The sequence below is a fragment of the Temnothorax americanus genome, unplaced genomic scaffold, assembly GCF_048541705.1.
Source record: "Temnothorax americanus isolate GAGA-0224 unplaced genomic scaffold, ASM4854170v1 Scaffold17, whole genome shotgun sequence".
NCBI classification, from domain to species: Eukaryota; Metazoa; Arthropoda; class Insecta; order Hymenoptera; family Formicidae; genus Temnothorax; species Temnothorax americanus.
The window spans coordinates 961,321-981,136 of NW_027509307.1; the positions used below are offsets into that span (position 1 = coordinate 961,321).

Sequence of the window (19,816 nt, forward strand, 5' to 3'; positions counted from 1 at the left end):
GAAAATAAACGTGCTTTATTCTGATCTCTACATTCAGATACGAATTTACGAACAAATGCGATGCACCACAAACAATAACACTTCCCGCGATCCATAAATAAGCCGCAAATGTACTCAACGGTACAATTGACCATAAAACCGACTCCCTGATGCGAACCTCCGAGTTGCTGATTGTGTCCGAGGGGTCAAAATACGAAAAGTAAAATCACAGAAGTGAGGAAAAACCCAGGGCGAGTGTTTCTCCGCAAATAGCAGTAGGTACTTGACGATGCGACACATTATTCTACATATCGTACCGATTAAAACTATTCCGGATCGCATGTCGCGACGCGAGTTTGTAACGTTTCTGCTTATCGCACCTCGCTCTTATCAGCCTTCTATTAGCGAGAAGCATTTCCGTCGTACAAGGCGATATGGTACAACGCTATTTTCTCTGGCAGCGATGAAAAAAAAAAGACGTCTGAGTTTTACGATTAGGGTCGAGTTAAAAGCCAGAAGTTCTACTTTCGCTTGCACGTGCAAACGCGCGATGGCATGTAGTGGAATTAAACGTGCAAGGTGTCAAGTGAAGAAGTGCAAGATCGCTAAAAGCGTCACCGTGGCTCGTACAGTCGAGCCGCGTGCATTACCGGCATCAATGAATACCCGGTTTCCTTCCGTAGAGCCGATCGCCTGCCATTAGAGCCCGATATAAGCTCGGCGCGCAAGTAATACCATTGCAGTAATACTATTCAATCGAACAAGCAGCGGGGAGAGATAGGCGGATTCCAGTCACCAAGTCACGTAGCGATCAAATATAAATTTTATACCGCTGCTCGCGGCAGACGCGGGTGGCGAAATCGGAGAGACAGACAGGCTCGCGTATTAGACTATCGATTCTAGTGCCGAATTCGCTGCCGAGCACCGATTCGATACCACGTTGCACGTCACTCAAGGGAACAAGCCGATCAATACCTCGTCTTACGGTCAATAATAACCGAAGCTGACAGCACGATTGTACTGTAAATGCGGTCCGGGATGCGCGTGAACGAGGGGGATCGATCTCGGGGTTCGGCGGTACCGTCTTCGTCCTCGACGGCACTCTTTCCCCTCGTTTAAGGGACGAGACGTACTTCTCGCGCGCGAATCGGGCGCGACGTGTGCCCTCCCCCCCGCGACTATGATTATTACGATTTCTCGCGTGCCACCGCGGCAGAAACGATGAATTCCACGGGACGTGCGAGCGACGGCCGGAGTAGTTCTCGCCGAGCCGATTACATTCTTACGTATACGGGCGCTTCAAACGCGGTCGGCCACCCCCTCGCGACTACGGGTACACGCGACTGCCGACTACCCTCGTGCGATCCAAGGGGAGTTGCGGTAGTCGCCGACGTCCCGACGTTCGCCGGCATACCGGCGCACGATTTTCGCTACGGACATGCACGCGTTGCCGTGTGCCGCCGTTGTTATCTATACGCTTACCTTTCAACCTTCGACTTCCGACCCCCCTTAATCAGGAGCGTAGCGGCCGCGGACTCGCCCGCGAACAATCGACGCGCGAGGATGCCGGAAGTGCTCCTCGATGCGCGAAGCGGAGCGAGGGGTGAGGCGTAATCACCGGCTATTAAGGACTGACGCTGATCCACAACCTGCAATTTGAATTATTTCGCTAATATTCCAAGTTAAAAATTATGTATTTATTCGACTATGTTCTTCAAATTTTAAGTATAAATATGAAATAATTTTATGTACAAAATCTCTTGTCGCTGAATCGTGCGGATGCACTCTTACTCGCAGATTTATATTAATTAATTTCTCATTAACAATTGAATAATTCAGTACAGGACTTTTTTATTCAGTTTGACTCAAGCTACTTGTTCACGAGAGATGCCCCGGTAATTAGCAAACATCCTGATGTATATGCAGATGAATTTTCTGTTATTATCCTTACATAATATATTGTGCTGTGATCGTTGGTAGTTCCTCGAGAACGATTCCAAGCTACTTTACGTAATCTATTGCACGAGTGGCACGAGATAATTGTATCAATAATTTCTAACATTATCAATTACTACCAACTCCGTATTTTTAACAAGTATACATTTCTGTCAAGAAACTTTTTCTCGATATTGTATGCCATTGATGTCGACACTCGCAGTTACTATATGTACATACGTACACATGCATAAAATAAAACGAGCAAAAATGCTTGGAAAAAGATACGAAAGCAACGTACAAAACTTCCACTGATAGCGAACTATCTGATTTTGCATTTATCACGCCGGCGACGCACATATGTATCTTCAGATAAATCAATTATAAAAAAAAAGACGTGAGAGAAACATAAATTCTCTCGTGTTGTTTACTGTCGAAAATTTTTTTGTCGAAACCCATTCAAGCGCCGCTCTCGAATACCTATTATGTGTAAAAAATTACTTGTTCAATGACTCGAGCGATTACATGTTTCCCTTTAAAAGTTTCATGAGTCATAAAATGAAACTTTACACCGAAAAGATAAAAGGTTACTGCTGTTATCGATGAGATACTGTTAAAGATAGCCAGATTTGAATTTTTCGTGACTATTAAACGGTAAAACCGGGAATAATTGAAGAGTATATGTATACATTAATTATCGACATTATTTGATATAAATATCTTATGTATGTAGTAAAATTGAATTGATTAATTGTGCTATTATTTTACAGATTCTTTATAAATATAAGGATATATATGATTACAATGTAATAATGTCAATATACTAAAAAATAAGTTTTTTAATTCCTTCGACAAACTTCTAGAGTAAATTCTTCATATGCGAAGAACAATATTGCAATGAGCAAAGAAGTTCTGAAATTTATGTCAAAAAATGTGTGAAAATAAGTTATCATTTATAGAAAATTAAATTTACCAACAAAATTTTGAAGTAACAAAATCAGACCGATTAAGTCACAATTAACAAGAGATGTGTCTTCCATCTAATTAAATCCTTTAGACTTTTATCTGCAGGAATGCTTAAAATTTCTTGTATATTTAATTATATAATACAATTGTACACGTATAATGTATAATTCAAAAGGGAAGAAATGCTGCATCAACATATTTTTCATACTTACGAAACCATTCTGTAACTTTCTTGGAACTTTCGAAAGGGTAAGGCAGTCCATAATCCGGAGATGCAATGTCGGAAGCACTCCTCGATGAGTGAAGCGGAGTAAGAGTGAAGCGCGATCACCGGCTATCATAAAAACTGGCGCCGATGAACAGCCTGCAATTTGAATTATTTCGTCAATATTCCAAGTTGAAAATTACGTACTTATCAATTACGTTCCTCAAATTTTAAGTATATATAATATGGAATAATTTTATATATATATAATGTCTCTTGTCGCTGAATCGTGTAGTGAGTTCGATGTGTACATATTCAACCATCAGATGTAGGACTAAACTTTGAACATTTCTTGTGAATTACAACTTGATATTGATCAGTTAAAAATTTTGTTATTGAATCTAATCTCAACTTCTCACACATTTTCGGACATAGCTTTATAAAATTTTTTATTCACTATACGATGTAAAGAATTCGTTCCGAAGGTTTGTCAAAGAAATATGAAAATATCCAGTATGTTACTGCAATACTGCATTTTTTTCATAGTTATTATTCATACATGGAACACAGGGGGAATAACAACAGAAATGCAATTTTTTTTTTATTAAAATCGAATATGCCGCAGATGTACATATCCATGAAACGAGGTAATATTAAAAATTGCGAAACTAATATTACATATGAGTCAACCGTATAAGATTCTCGGTGCTGTTAGTGCTGTATAGCAAACATTTGTTTTGATTTTTACATCTCCCTCCCCCTCTCGTCTCGGACGGTCCATAGGATTCTGCACGAGAGATGGTTATCGAAATCTATCGACTACGTATCATTGGCGCGGCGCCCTTTTTTCTCTCCCCATGCCAAAGTTCAGCGGACTATTGATTCCATCAGCATACAAAACGTTATACGCCGCTCGCGCCCAACGCGAAACCTCCATTTCCAATTTTATTAATCTCTTCAATCTGCCGCTACGGTATATATTTTTTTATTTTATTTTTCCCCCCGATATAAATAACCGTATCTCGCCGCACCGATTTGTTACGACCACGATACGAACGTGAAAATAATTCGGTCGTTATGCGACTATAATCCCACCTTTTCGTTAACTAAAGAATGACGCGTACACACACGGGACATGTTTTATTGGCAACAAATATCGTCTACGGGGCGATTTTTCGTATCGCACATATAAATAGCGATGTATAATAACCTCACGATACAATTTTCGACTAGAGTTTATAACTTTCATAACTTTTACCTCATTTACAAGATGCTTCTAAACGGCGTTTTTATCAGCTTTGCGTCACAAATCTGTACAAGTACGGTATAATTAACGAACGTAGGTATATGTGGTAACGTGTAACAAGAGTTCGATATAGATATAAGACGCTTACCACATCGCCGTCGGTCACCGGTTTCCATCCGAGACACATTTGGCGCCTGGCGGCAACGTCCCCAAATCGGATCCGCAATATGGCCGCCGGCGGGTATCACGTGACCGATGGAGACCGACGGATCGGCGCTCCCTCTGTCCCTCTTTGCCAGCATCACTCTCGTTTGTTTTACGACCGTAGGCGGCGTAAGCCAGGCGCAGCCCCGGCGGCCAGCGGCCAGGCGCGTAGGCGCCGGTCACGGGACCACGAGTTCGCCGGCGTGGCGTGAAGCGTGAACGTGTCTCGTCTGTATACGTAAATACGTAAACCGTCGTGCTCCACACACGAGCTAACGATGTTAGTGCTCCTAATTGCGATATGCATCCTATCCGGCGCGCACGCCGCGCACCTCGAGCGGGTGCACGACGAGGAACTCCTGAATCTCATAAAAGTCGAAAAATACGTGATCGTTCTATTTAGTAAGTTTGTTTCTTTCTTTCCCCCCCCCTGTTTTCTGCTTTGTTGTCGTTCTCAAGCGGCTTTTCAGGCGAAAAGAGGAAAATATTGCTCGGCGAGATACCAATTATATCTCATTTTTATTTTATTTATGTATAATCCTTCCCGATTGTGTTATATTCTTATGTTGCAAATTGGAGTTGACATAAGGCTCCATGATCTTATCCCTCAAGAATGTTGCAGTTCGTAATTTTCCCTTCGGCCAATGATCCTGACAGAAAATGTTTGCTATAGTTGATCTCTCGAAAAGGCACGCAATTTTGCCAATCAGTTATATTTTATTAAAATATTATGTAAGCCGCGAAACGCTACGATTCTCCTTCTAACTGTGAATACATGATAACAACTTTTATTTGCCTTTAATATTATACAAAATCTTACAATTACTAAAATGGCGATACTTTTATTTGCAGCGACCAATGACTGTGAAGACTGCAATACGTATGAAAGAAAGCTGGCTCACTTGCGGGAGGATCTCGTCGATGCCATGTCCGCATGGGTTGTTAAGACTGTTGATAGTCAATTACTTCAATTATATAGCAATGCTAGAGAACCTGTTCTACTGTTTTTCCGACATGGGATTCCCTTGTTATACGACGGTACGGATTTAACAAGAAATTCCACTTGGATTACAATTAGATTTTTTGATCATTTAATTGCGCTCTGTGATAGTACATGCTTTATTATCCCGTATACATTTATGATATGTTGCTACGTATATTCTTATTTCTGTGCTCGTAAATCTGCAGTTGCACTATAGATTTTTATGTTGCATCTTCTTCCACAGGACCTTTGGAGGACGAGGACATAATAAATACGTTTACGGACAATAAAGCACCCACGGTAAAGGAACTTACGGACGACACATTTGAGCATTTAACTCAAGCAAGCAGTGGTGCCACGACTGGCGATTGGTTCGTTATGTTGTAAGTCTCGGGCCTTATGTCTACATCTATAGAAATTATTTAATTCATTTTATAACTAACGGCAGTACATTCTAATCACGGTTTATAATGTCAGTTACAGCACGGACTGTGTACAATGCTTGCGCATGATGGCAAAGTGGGAAACGGTCGGTGCCAAAGTTAAACACAGATTAAATGTAGCACTTGTTAATAAAGCCACAACTGGGGTTTCCACAGCCAGGAGATTTAATGTTTACAATACTCCGCAATTTATGCTGTAAGCACATAGATATAAATTTAAGTTTGATACCTTGAACGATATTTATATTTATATTACATAAATGCATTGTGGGATAAGCACAAATTGAAAGATGACAGATTAATCCATTTTACTTGTACAGATTTAGGCATGGCAAAATGTATCGGTACGATTCGACGACGTACGATATTGCTTCCTTAATAGCATTTGCTAAAGAATGGTACAAAGATATAAGACCAGAAGAAGTACCTCCACTTCCAAGCTTCTTGTAAGTTTAAAGACCCGTTTAGTTACTTAAAAATTTATTGTTTTAACTTATTTGTAAGTTTGTACATATATTAATGTATCATATTGTTTTCCAGTGATGAATACACAAAAATAATTCTAACCTTTCTCTACGAAAATCCGTGGATACTCAAGCTAACTAGCATTTGCATTGGAGTACTAGTTATTGTTCTAGCAGCTATTAAATGTATGCAATCGGATGAAACTCCAGAGGAAAAAGAAGACTAAATCTATTGCATTTGATCTGCCAAAAACATGTTACGAATGTTTCTCTGTACAGACTATTGTCTAGTGCTGAAAATAATTTTTGATTGTACATTAAGTTATTGCACATATGTGAAAAGTATAATTTTAAGTTTTATAATATTTTTATAAATCTGTCTTTTTCAAAAATATTTTAAAAATATTTATTAAATTGCAAATTTGGTGAATAATTGAGAAATTCGATTATCTCATCGCGCGAAAGTATAATTACAACATTTAGTATATGTGCAATGATATATACGATTAAGAATATATTTAATAATTGAAATTATCTTGAAGATTAAGAGAAGATAAATGTGTTTTTCTGCATAATAATCTAATGTACACAAATATTTGTATTGATTCACAAAAAATATATTTTTTTACTAGAAATATATCTAAAAAGTTATATAGTATGTAATGTACAGAGACAATGTCTATAACAGCAGCAAATTTAAGAAAGGCAAAGCGATATAAAATTTATAAGAATTAAGCTTTAAGCGGATTATAACTACGTTTACACGTCATTATTAATCGGGTTTAGTAACATTTGTAATTATAACTGAAACGCGTGCTAGTTGTTATTTTATTTCTACTCAAAGAAATTTTGATCTTGTCAACAAAATGCAGCAGATACATTTTTACAATTTTATCTTAAATTGGCAATGTAATCATAACTCAACGTTTACACATTTCTCTTCGTCAACGGGTGTAATAATTGATATAAAACCGGATTTAACTAGCGATTTAACTATACATTTTGTCAGCAGTTATAATTACTGGATGTTATTAAATCCGATTAATGACGACGTGTAAACATAGTCTATATCAGTTTTGTTAAGAAAAGACTTTTATTGTCAAGTCGGCCACATTCCATTAATTGTATGATATTACGTTACGTCCATTGTACATTATTATATCTGTTACTTTGGATTTATATACAAATTTTTATGAGCAATCCTTAGATTATGTTTTATTAAAAAGAAGATAGAGAAAAACATATAATCAAATTGTACAAGAATATCTGTTATAAATTTTTTGCAGAAATATATCTTTGATGCTAAAAATTGCAAACTGATCTTCAGATGCCAATTTTTGTATAAGTCACTTTTAATGTGCAATAACGATATAAACTGAAAACACAATTCTATGGCTACGGTCAACGTGACGCTACAAATGCTTCGAAGCATTTCTCTTCTCTTTTTTTTCATGAAGAAAGAAGGACGCTCCAAAGCATTTGTAGCGTCATGTTGACCGTAGCCTATATCGAACACATCTGACAATTTACTTTCATAATTATTTAAAAGTGATATTCTAAACCTTACCTATGTAATTTGCGCGTACATAATAAATTCTAGTGTTCTGACTTTCTAAAAGCATCATTGTTCTTCCGTGATACAATGACTTGTCAAGCTCAATATCTTTTCTTTAAGTTTTATAATATTCTAAATAGGTATGCTTCGAATTATTTAAAGAATCAAATTCACGAGGCACGATATTGTGATGACCTGGTGACCTCGTATTATTCAATAGCAAATTTATTTTTGGGACTGAAGTTCAAACTTCATTAGCGTAATGTAGATTTGCTCTCTTTCTCTCTTTGTTGACAATATTTAAAAATTACTCTGATAAAATTATTGAAATCAATACATGTTATACACAGTAGCTCTAATTTCGTTAAGCAACTTAACGCGTCACATACGTGACAAGCGTTATACTCTACATATAAATACATATTAAGGAAACAGCTAAACGTATAGGAACGTATAGCCATCTATTAAATGGAACTATAATAAAACATATACTTAAAAAAAAAGCGAAGATATCTATAATGTAGAAGTCAATTGTTTACTTAAATGCCATTTTAATATCACAACAAAGCCAATATTGTGAAAATATGCAACAAAAAATAAGTTCCCTATATGCTAGTCTAAAAATTGTACTTATTCCTTATATAGCCATTTTGGTCTTGTTTCTTACAAATAAAAAGGCAATTTGTATTTCGTATTAAATATTGTCAACCGCCACATTTATCCTGAAAACTGTTGATGGATTAGCTAACGCCATTCTGATACTGTTTTCAAACTTTTCTTGTATCGACGAGAATTCCATCATATTACTAGGCTTGGACTCGATCCAAAATCTGTCAAATTCATAAAATAGATAACAGTAAAATTGATGAAAGGCACGAATCGTCGGCAGGGTCTTGGAGGAATTATATATATGAGTCTTAGCGCTGCCGTCCCTCAGCAATTTCAAAGCCATGCTCGTGAGATTTATACCGACTATAGCGAATGCGTATCCGTAACGTGGATGATTCGAATGGGACAATACATGCGTGGCCATGCTAGGATACTCTTGAGCAAAATAAACGAGATTCTCCAGTCCCAGGATTCCCATCCCGCGAAAATCCGTCTTGGGATCGTCCCCCTGGAAGCCGATCTCCTGCCACTGCTTGGTCACCCTCGCGTCCAGGGGCTCGTACGGCATCAGGAGGTTCCACAAGTTCAGCAGCTTCTGCTCGTGCTCCGGATTATCCGCGCTGTACGGCATCTTCCTGAGCTCCTCGCACTCGACGCAGAGCTGACGGTAGCCCCAGATCAGCTCCACGCACTTGCCGAACGACTTGGCGAAGTCCGGATGCGCCGTGGGATTGATCTTCTTGGTCACCAGCACGATCCTGATGGCATCCTCGAGAATCTTACGCTCGGTTCTCGTCGTTATTCCACGGTGATCGGCGATGTCGTTGAGGTACGCGATGAGGGTCCTGATGTTCGCGTCGCGCGACTGCCCGAGGGTCTCCTCGACGGCAAAAGCGCGCGGCGCCCCGGACGGCTGTCCGTAGCAGATCCTCTGCAGCTCGCACATCTGCGTGGTGTGGCGCAAGAACCATTTTATCAGGCGCCTGAAGTACCAGCACACCAGAGCCCAGAAGTACCTGAACATGCCTGCCCGGACGAGGATCGCGACGATTGTCTGTCAAGAAGCGTCACTCCAAAAGCGCCGTATCACCGCCGTGTTAACCTGTACCGTGGCCGGTCGTCGTCTCACCCCGACGATTCGTTTTCATCTCGCTGTGTAAATAACGTTATGCAAATACGGGGTAGAGAATCCAATAACCTCGCCAACGTGTCGCTACCTTCTCTCTCTCCTCCTCCCGAGCGTTTCACCCTCCGAATAAACGCACAGGCACAGGCAGTGTAATTTATATCAATATTGCATTATGCGCTTGACGTCGATTGTCGTCGATATATGTGTGTCTTCAATATCTTTCCGCCTGTATCGCGCCTAGGTACATACTTGTTTAAATGGTATATCGTGATCGTGATTGCTACATATATGAAAGAAGTTTTCTATCTATATAAAAAAAAAAAAAATGAAAAAAATTTATGGAATTAATTATAACTGATATATACGTATAATTGTTTACAAGCACTTAAAATTGTAAATATTTAAGATTTTCATGCTCGCGTCCATTTTTGATCTTCGTAGTTACGTCGTCCGACATCCAATAAGGGAATCTACTGTCTAGAGACAAAAATGTCACTAGATGGAATTTCTAGAAAACAAACTTTCCTATTGGGCCGTTGGGCGTCGGACTGTCGGACACGGACATCGGACGCAGGTGAATCTTCCTAATCATAAAAATTTATGGCTGTCGACGTCGTTCGCATAGGTGCATTACGAAAGTAAAAGTTGGGGGATTTGATTTGAAATAAGTGCAGTGACGCGAGATGGGCGTCAAGGAACTGTGGAATATTTTGTCGCCTTTGTGCGAGAGGAAGCCGCTGTACGAGCTGCAGGGAAAAACCATCGCGATCGATTTAAGCGGATGGGTCGTGGAAACCCAAACGATCACCGATAATGCGGTTCAACCGAGGATGTATCTCAAGTAAATCTGCTCTTCTCTTGATTTCATTTATTCCTTAAATATATATTTGTTAAAATATATATATTTAATTAAATAACGTTAGAGCAAAATAATGGATTAGTACAGCGGATAATACTCTATCGACATACAATATACATTTTTTTTTAATGCACATATCATTGTTGATAATTTGCAATATTTATACGATTCAAATTGTTTGTTGCAGGAACTTGTACTTTCGTACGGTGTTCCTTCTTATGCATGAGATATTTCCAGTATTTGTATTAGAAGGAAAAGCACCTATCATAAAACATAAAACTATTGCAAGAAGAAACAACGTTCGTAATGGATTTCAGGAGAAGACCGTTAAGAAAAGAGGAAGAACCCAGTTTAATCGAGTTCTAAACGAGTGCAAAGAATTGTTACGATGCATGGGTATTGCTTGTATACAGTCTGAGGGTGAAGCGGAAGCTATGTGTGCTTACTTAAATGAAGATGGGGTACAACTATATACTATATACTAATTTTTTTGTTTTAATAAACAAATTTGACTAATTAGATAAAGAAAAGATGTACTTTTAGCTCGTGGATGGATGTATAAGTCAAGACAGTGACTGTTTTTTATACGGGGCGAAAGTAGTGTACAGAAACTTTAGTATTACCCATGGACATTGTGACGTGTACAGTATGGAAAAAATAGAGAAGACGTTGAACATAGGACGAAGTAAAATGATAGCTTTAGCTTTGCTATGTGGCTGCGACTATGATGAGGGAGTAAAGGGTGTTGGAAAGGAAGCTGCTTTAAAATTTTTCAAGACTGTGAGAGAGAAGGATGTCTTACAAAGGTTTGAGTATATTGCATGTTTATAGAATTTATCAAATTTGGTGATTGTAAGTGAACTATTTTTCTTTTCTCTTTTTTTTTCAGGATTCAACATTGGAGAACTGACAGAAGTTTGCACAGAGCTGAGTCAAATTTATTAAATCCAAATTTATGTACATCGTGTGGTCACCCAGGAAAATTGCAAAAGCACACAAAATCAGGTTGTGCTGATTGTGGAACTATTAGGAAATGTAATGATTATTTCAGGTAAAAATTACATAATTACAAGATTTAAGTATTACGTATATTTAGGAATAATAATTTATAATTTTTTATGTATACAGGGAAAAGAGGGCATTGATATTAAATGAGGTATCGTTAAGAAAGAAGGCACTCTATGATACAAATTTTCCAAACCAAGAATTGATAGATGAATTTCTCATCAGAAAGGATTCAGTTCCAACTAAATTAGATATAAAATGGAAACAACCTCAAATCAAACAATTTATTGTAAGTTTATTACTACACGTGCTATAATATGTTAAAATTATAAAAATTATTTTGTCAATCTGTCTAAACTTTCTATTTTATCAGGATTTTACGAATAAATATCTCTGTTGGAAACCACAATATGCGTTCAAAAAAATATTTACATTAACTACTAGATGGCAGCTCTTACATCTACCAGATCTTACACCTGATGAACGTTTCTCCATGACAGATTTATTTATTCCTGACAATATAAAAAAGATACGTAATATTAAATCTATAGCCAGTTACGAAATTATATGGAAGAAAGAGCACACTGTAATTGAAATGCTAAATGAATATAACGAGCAAACAAGAGAGAATGGTGATGATGATGCTGTAGATGATAGTTTACTAACAAGTATTGAACCACAAGACTTGGTTCTAAAGTGTTACCCAGAATTGGTTGAGGTATATGAAAATACTTGGAACGCAAAAACGAAAAGAAAACCTGCAAACTCTCGTAGAAAAAAGATTACAACCGATAATAATAAAAATATTGAAACAAGAGATACTACAAAATCAAAGCAAAAGAAAGTAAAGAAGAAAATATCAGAAAAAAATAATAGGAAGATTGATGAATTTATACCTGGAAACCATGCAATGTCCCTAGAGGAGTCTTTTGAAAAAATGAACATTACACCAAATATTACACCCAAAAGATCAAAGCGAGAAAATATTTCGAGTAGAGTGAACGAGTTAAAAATAAGTGATGTACCTGAAGATGCTGCAATCATGAACACAAAACAAATGAAACGTGGGCCACAATTTAAAAGAGTTCTGGAGGTAGAAAAGTTAAATTCAAAACTAAATAACACGTATGACAAGATGTTTAATGATCTTTCTCCTGATGACTTTATGAGCGAAAATGAAGATAATGATATAGATGTAACACATGTAATAGAAAATATATGTGGCAAACAAACTTTCCAATTTAGTATAACAAACTGCCATTCTATAGAATCTACTAGCCGGTCTACAGAAAACGTTATACAAGGATGTACAAAAATTGATGAATTTGAACCTGTGACATATACTAAAGAAGATTATGTTCATACACAGGATGAAAAACGGAAACCTGGTAACTCTGATGATGAATTTGGCGATATTAATGAATCATATATTCCTATTAATCAAAGAATACAGATAGAACAAAGCCAAATAAAAAAGAAATTTAGCTTTGATTTTGAAAATATTATGGACCAAACTAATAACGATTTTGAAAGTATTATGGATCAAACCGAAAACGAAACTATATGTTTAGATACGTGATATTATATAAACCATGTACTTTTTAATTAAAGTTTTTAAAAAATTTTTAAGAAAGTTTTTAAATATATAAAAATAACTATTTCGCATTATATCTGTGTTAAATTTTGGTTTTTAAAATATAATCTGTACTCCAGTCAATACAGATAGGATACTTCAATATTATACACTTTTTTTATATTTTGGTTGGTATGCCACCTATTTTCTTATATTTCCTATTTTTTTTTAATAATAAATATTATCTTATGACTTTTATAGAAATTTCCGATATTCAGTTCTTTCCTATATTTTACAAAAGTTTTCCTTTGGTGTTTCCTGAGGTAAGGGTGGAAACACGTTCTAGTGATTTTAATAGAAGTAACTCAAGTAACCAACAGCGTCTCTAGGCTTCTACGTTCCCCCCTTATCTCAGGAAAGGACAGATCGTTGACGCGTAGCGTACATACATACATGCGGAATCTTTTATCAGTCTTTTTTTTTTTTAATCTTAATTTTATCAGTCTTTATAATGGTGATGAGTAAAAAATTTCATAGCAGAATCCGCGGATTATTTATCACATGAATAAAGACACTATGAAATGTACACTTGTATAGCATGTTCAACAGGCTTATGACATGATTATTACGCTGCATATTTTCAAATTTTTTCACACCGCACACGCCAATAAATGTCCGTACGGCATAAATAAGATCCGTACTTCTCTACTGTAGCAAATTTTGCATGGCTCCATGTCGCATGGCTTGTCACCTTAAACAGATTGTTATTCGCTGCTAGCTTCTCCTGATACGGCACTTACTTCTGCAGTATTAGCTTTTTCAGAATAGATCGAGTTTTGAGAGCTTCCGCTAGCAATACTCTCAGCATCAATATTTTTCTCCAATTTCTTCGTCCAATTTTTTAATTGCAGATAATATGTTTTTCTAAAAAAATATATAAAGAAATAACTCTCAAAATTAATGTTATTATACTCAACACAATTATTTCCACCATGCGTAGATCTTTGAACTAATCATGCTGTACAATCAAAATAAAATAATGGTAAACAATCTAATCCGCTAGTAATTACCAATGGATCTCGCAGTTATAATCTCATTGGGAATCTATTAGCTTATGTTTTTTTTGGGGGACTTTTAAGGCCGAATTTTCTAGAATTGCAAGTTTCGCAGGCAAAGTCATTTAGTTTCGAAGTAGAGCTAAAGAAAATTGCACCTAAGATATAAAAATTTGAATATGACAAAATTTTCAGAATTAATATACTTAGCTATTTTATATAATTATATGAATATACGTAGCTATTTCAATGATAAGTTTGGTTTTATTATATTTTGCATTATTTTTATCATTGTATGTTAGTATTTTAAGACGCATAACAAATATGCATTGTTCAAGACCATTCGAAGTCAGTTAAAAGTCAGGAAAAAATTTATATTAACAAAGAGATCAAACGGAATGCCGCTTAGCTATGTATAAAAATGGCAGATTTGTAATTGTGGCGGTTTCGGATTTGATTCCTCATTTTATAAGATTTTTAAATTTATTTTAATTCACACACAAACAAAGAGTAAGAGACTCAGACAGAAATCTCTGTGATTCTCTTAATTAGGAGTTGTGGCTAACAACCACTTCACGTGAAACATTTATTGTTGCGAATGCTCACAAAGAAGATCGAATCTTTAGAACAGGCCACCACCAAGGATTGTGGAGTCAACGTTGATGGATTGACAAAAAGATTGAACATTTTTTTATTATCATAAATATACAATGTTCTCGCAAGTATTCAAAATGGTAATCTCGAGCATCGATATATCAAAAGCGATTCCACATAAAAATTACTGAATTTCGAAGTTTATTTGTATGTATTGTAGAATTTGTTTTTCTTAAGAGAAAGATAGTTGAATATTGAGACGGATTTGCAAGTTTAGTGAATATTATTGAATTTTGAATTTAACAGATTGTTTAAAGTTATGCCCTGTATATACATACATATATGCAAAGAAAATTATTTTAGCATAATTTCTTTAAGTCGGAAAACTATGAATATAAAATTTGATGTAATTTTCAAGGATCGGAGCACAGCACACAGTACAATATCGTGTAATAAAAAAAATATTTTATTAAGCGATATTGTCGGCAGTGCATACATGTACTTTTTTACTCAACGTTTGTTCCAACATAATTATACAAAATTTCTTTAAGCTGCAAATGCAATTTTAAAGCAAAATATAAAAGATTATATCGTTTTCATATATGTATGCAATTTATTCGTAATAAAACTCACATATCTATATCACGAATATATTTAATAGCATACAGAATATGTAAAAGATACAGAATATTAATACTGATTGCTATAATACGAACAAGTAAATTGATTTTTCATAAACTTCTTTGAATCTACGTGAATTAAATGATAAACAGGGAAATTAAATATTTATTATTAGTTTATACCTTGTTTTAAATACGTGATATTTATATGTGTTGTTAATATATTTTATACGTAGTGCGAATGATTGAAAAACCGTGGATCAATAGCAAGTATCAGGAGGTACGAATCTCGCAAATCACTTTCTACATCCTACAACTTATAATAGTGCTGTGCAATTTTCTAATCCTGATTTGATAGGTATGTTAGAGCTTCATTTTGTGGGTGATTTCTTATAGTGATAGATATTAATGAGACTGTCTAATGAGACCTCGAATGAGACTGAATTCTTAAGTCGACTGTAATAATAATATTAATGGATGTTCTATCAATTTATCAATTCTTTCGACAGTTCGACAGTCAATTATGAATTTCCTCCTGCTGTATACATTTATATACAAATTTCATGTTTCGCGTATTAAGAAAGGAAATGGGGCTGTCAGTATACAAAATCAGTTGATGTCAGACTGCTGAGAAGTTTATCGATCGTACTATACTTACTATACTACAAACAAATTTTACTTCAGTGTTTGCTAATATCGTGCTTCGTGTATATAGTCTACTGGATTCTTCATGATTTACTGTTTCAACAATTCTATTAAAGTTTTTGTTGCTTTAGTTGTCGCCATTTGAAACTTTCATGTGACAGTGATCATAAATCTATTTTTTATGTACCGTACAAACAACGAAACTTTATTGCGAGGAAATTATTATCTTTGAGTTAGTATGTAAAAGAACATTGATCTGACTGAAAAGTTGATTATACATGATATCTGGAAGGCATTATTAAACTTTTAATATTCTTCCGTGTCTATATCTATTTGTGGACCAATCGCTCTGAAGTGCTTGAAATTGCCTTTCCTAAGTCAGCACACAGCGATGGCCGCATCCTAATTTAGCATTGAAAGGGTCAAGCAAATGGATTCGGAATCTCGACAAAACGTTTCACATTTGCATAAACTGAAAAAGGTAGCAAAGGTGAAATTAAGTCTCGATCGGTATTACTTACTTGTTGGTACACATGCTGTTAAACGATAATCCGATCTGAAGAATTACGCGTAATAACATGACACTTTTCCGATATCATATTCTTTTTATTCTCGACGCAAAGCGTTATTAAATGTGGACGCGACAATGACCGTTTGAGAGAGTAACGAAATAATAACGAAGAAAGATCACACTAAAGCGGACTGGACGGTTCAAGTGAGCCTGAAATACGATTCCAAAACGTTTATAAGATCACTCAGAGAGATGGACCTTAATATAATTCATTTATAAGAAAGTATGGAACATCCAATGTGGTAATCGGATTTTACGAAGTCCTTAAGTAGACTTCGTATTGATTTCCGACTATTCGACTATCTGTGCTATATCTGGCTCCGATCGTCGTTTAAAATACATTTAACCGTCTTATTGAGGCTAAGATGATATTATATTTCTCTCGTTTGTACTTTATATTAGTAATATCACGATTGCACTGTAGAATTTAGTTTAGAAAATAAAATAGCTAATATATAATGCAGAGATTCTTGTAAACGAAAAATAAAGAAAGTCTTTATTTTTTTAACTATTGTAATGTTTTGCATAAAATTCTATGAGATTAATGGTTGTTAAATTTAGTAATATTTTTCCGTTTTCTTTCATTTATTATCAAATCAAATTACACAAAATAATTTGTTTTTATTATCTGTAGCTTATAATGTGAATCTATCTGTCTATCTAATGTATTAGTATTTGTTTTAATGCATTGATATTCGAATTATTGCTTCAACTTAATCAACGTAGTTAAACTAACACGGGTAACACGATCTTCTGAATAAGCAACAGATAATATAATTGTCACAAAGCGAATACAAAATTGTTACAGTCGCAGTTGATAACTAAATGCACAGCACGAGTAAGTTTCCAAAGTGTCTCACATTTAATTGAACAATTGACTCTAGAAAAATGATTTAAATTGTATATCATAAACTTGTATGTTTAACTGAAAATATAGCATGATTAATTTTATTATTGTAATGATAAATATAGAAGAGAGAGAGAGTTATATTATTATGATAGCAAAATTATTTTATTATTTTAATTCTTTTTATATAATATATATATATATATATATACAAATAATTTGATTATAAAAATATGAAATTTTTATAAGTTGGATTACATACTTGATAATTAATGATTTTAATAATTGCAATCGGATAATCGGTCATTTTATACGTGGTTATTATTGTAATTATATACAATATTTTGTACCATATAAACTATGGTACAAAGATAATATTTCCCGTTCGTTATTACAATCGAGAGAAACAATATAAGTAAGAGAATAATAAATAATAGAAATTTGGGGAATATATAAGGATACATTTAACAAATGCATTCTTAGATTCTTACTTTTATCAACCCCAAATATATATAGCTTATGCGTTTTATACGTACGCGCATTACATGTACGTCGTTGTCTGTATTGGAACGAGGGCAGATAGTGAGGGTCGATGGGGTGGTTGCTGGGATTTTCAGTACGCGCGCGATCTCCGTGCCGAAAACACGTTTCTCCCGAATGTCCCGAATATAACTTTCAAGTTCGTGCGATCTTCGATGAGAAATCAGTCACTGTAAAATTATACAGAAAATCACTATCGATGATTACATGATACATTTAACAATTTATTGTTGCAAAAGTGCAAAAAAGTCTAAATCAAAACAAAGATAATTTTAATAATTGTTCTAAATTAAAACGTAAGACGAAGAAGGCGAGTTAAAATAAGAATTCGGCAATAAATATTTATGTTAATTTTCACTCGTATCGCGACAAATGTATGCTCAATCGGGATGTAATGCAAACGACGGATTGTGAATTTCGAATGCTCATCAGAAGACAATTAGCCGCATATCTACATGCTAGTGAATTAATCATGCCGACAGTATCCGTTTAAACGCTGTTATTAATTCAATTTATTCGCTAGCAGGTGATAAGATAATAGTAACGAAAATAGATAACACACAAATAGATAAATTTATCGCAGACAACTAAGGATAAATGCTTGATAAATTAATAATAAAATGAATCGTTAGATAATATAAGATTAAGATAATATTTTGTAATATTAAAGACGGTATACGTTGCAAATAAGAATAATATTTGACATTGAGATAAACATTGAGTATTTTACACAGGGCGTAAAGTTGATAATAAACGGTGGATAGAAAGTGCGTCAAAGATCTAAATAATATTTAACTTAATTTTTAATGTGCGCGCGCACAAACGCAAATTAATGTTTAGTTTGTATAAAAAATTTAATAACATGTAAAAATGTATCGCGCTAATTAAAAATTAAATATTTTTCGTGCAAAATTAATTTTTTATAAATCACAAAGTTATGTTAATCACAATTATATAATGCTTACGTTTAAATGTGCACTTATTTTTCCGCACTGATTCTCGCATTGAAGGTGCCAGCGCTCCGGATATTACATATTACGTGCTTATGTTGCGAAATATGCGATATTGTATGAGACTATATTTTACGGACGACATACGGTGCGTTTGATGTCGACTCATTACCATGATATATCGCGAACACTTTAATTAATGAATTCTTGTAAGGCAAAAGCATACGGACAATTAACGCGGCGGTACACGTTGACGTTTATATGTTGTAATATCTATAATATTCACGCGTCTCATTTATTGCGGCAATAAAAATGTTATGACACATATTGAATAGATTATTTAATCACATGAGACTATTTATTTAATGTCAATAACGTAATTTTACTTAATTACAAATTGAGTTATCATATTTAATAAATTGTGATCTGTATATGTGAATCTGGCTCTCTATCATCTGGTAAGTTGTATACGTATACCTACATATTTAATATTATTATAATATTTTCTCTCATAAGCTATATAGTTGAAATCTGTATCAAGTTTAGTACTATATTGTCAGGCTTTTATATGTTTAAAAGTTTTTAAAACAATAATATGTGCAGTGTATAAATTGTTTTAAAATTTTGAAAGAAAGATATTAAAAAATCTTACACCGATTAAAAAGTCAGTTTGACATACAAAAGATGCTGAAACTTTTTTATCGCTTTCTAGATAACATTAAAATGTTTAAATCCTTTTGCTTTCTACTAAAAAAAATTAAAATATATCGATTCAAACTAAACATATATAACGAACATTGATGTGTTCCGGTTATACGGTTTGCACGTGTCCGTTATTAC

At 34.9% G+C, this 19,816-nt stretch overlaps 5 protein-coding genes across 10 annotated transcripts in view; 3 read left to right on the forward strand and 2 right to left on the reverse strand.

The window, feature by feature from the left end:
- Positions 1–4,620, reverse strand: part of LOC143895790 (uncharacterized) — a 32,065-nt gene extending 27,445 nt beyond the window's left edge. The window contains exons 1-4 of one of the 2 annotated variants that reach the window (XM_077403137.1): positions 4,480–4,620; positions 4,344–4,396; positions 3,093–3,244; positions 1,462–1,628 (exon numbers count right to left, since the gene is read on the reverse strand). The gene's annotated coding sequence lies outside the window, so the exon portion shown is untranslated. The other variant, XM_077403138.1, reaches the window with a different exon arrangement.
- A 57-nt stretch (positions 4,621–4,677) lies between these two features.
- Positions 4,678–7,800, forward strand: LOC143895791 (uncharacterized). The gene is made up of 6 exons (XM_077403139.1): positions 4,678–4,937; positions 5,388–5,573; positions 5,762–5,900; positions 5,995–6,156; positions 6,281–6,406; positions 6,501–7,800. The coding sequence occupies exons 1-6, from the start codon at positions 4,814–4,816 to the stop codon at positions 6,649–6,651; spliced, it is 888 nt and encodes a 295-aa protein (XP_077259265.1). The 5' UTR covers positions 4,678–4,813; the 3' UTR covers positions 6,652–7,800.
- LOC143895789 (ELMO domain-containing protein 2) lies at positions 6,503–9,946 on the reverse strand. The gene is made up of 2 exons (XM_077403136.1): positions 9,806–9,946; positions 6,503–9,740 (listed from the first exon to the last, which is right to left on the reverse strand). The coding sequence occupies exon 2, from the start codon at positions 9,610–9,612 to the stop codon at positions 8,674–8,676; it is 939 nt and encodes a 312-aa protein (XP_077259262.1). The 5' UTR covers positions 9,613–9,740; positions 9,806–9,946; the 3' UTR covers positions 6,503–8,673.
- Positions 9,947–10,304: 358 nt separating this feature from the next.
- Gen (XPG-like endonuclease) lies at positions 10,305–17,635 on the forward strand. 2 transcript variants are annotated; one of them, XM_077403133.1, is made up of 6 exons: positions 10,305–10,558; positions 10,764–11,037; positions 11,120–11,382; positions 11,466–11,627; positions 11,705–11,870; positions 11,955–17,635. In XM_077403133.1, the coding sequence occupies exons 1-6, from the start codon at positions 10,401–10,403 to the stop codon at positions 13,158–13,160; spliced, it is 2,229 nt and encodes a 742-aa protein (XP_077259259.1). In that variant the 5' UTR covers positions 10,305–10,400; the 3' UTR covers positions 13,161–17,635. The 2 variants fall into 2 exon arrangements, with proteins under 2 accessions (XP_077259259.1, XP_077259260.1); XM_077403134.1 differs by having other exon boundaries at positions 10,420–10,558; positions 10,894–11,037.
- Positions 17,636–17,915: 280 nt separating this feature from the next.
- LOC143895850 (putative G-protein coupled receptor No18) overlaps positions 17,916–19,816 on the forward strand; it is a 43,934-nt gene continuing 42,033 nt past the window's right edge. The window contains exons 1-2 of one of the 4 annotated variants that reach the window (XM_077403267.1): positions 18,096–18,322; positions 19,037–19,434. Coding sequence is in view for 1 of the 4 variants with exons in the window: in XM_077403264.1 (XP_077259390.1) it covers positions 18,032–18,198 (167 nt within the window). In the remaining 3 variants the exon portion in view is untranslated. Of the gene's footprint in view, positions 19,435–19,816 lie in introns of all 4 variants that reach the window. The other 3 variants (XM_077403268.1, XM_077403264.1, XM_077403266.1) reach the window with 3 other exon arrangements.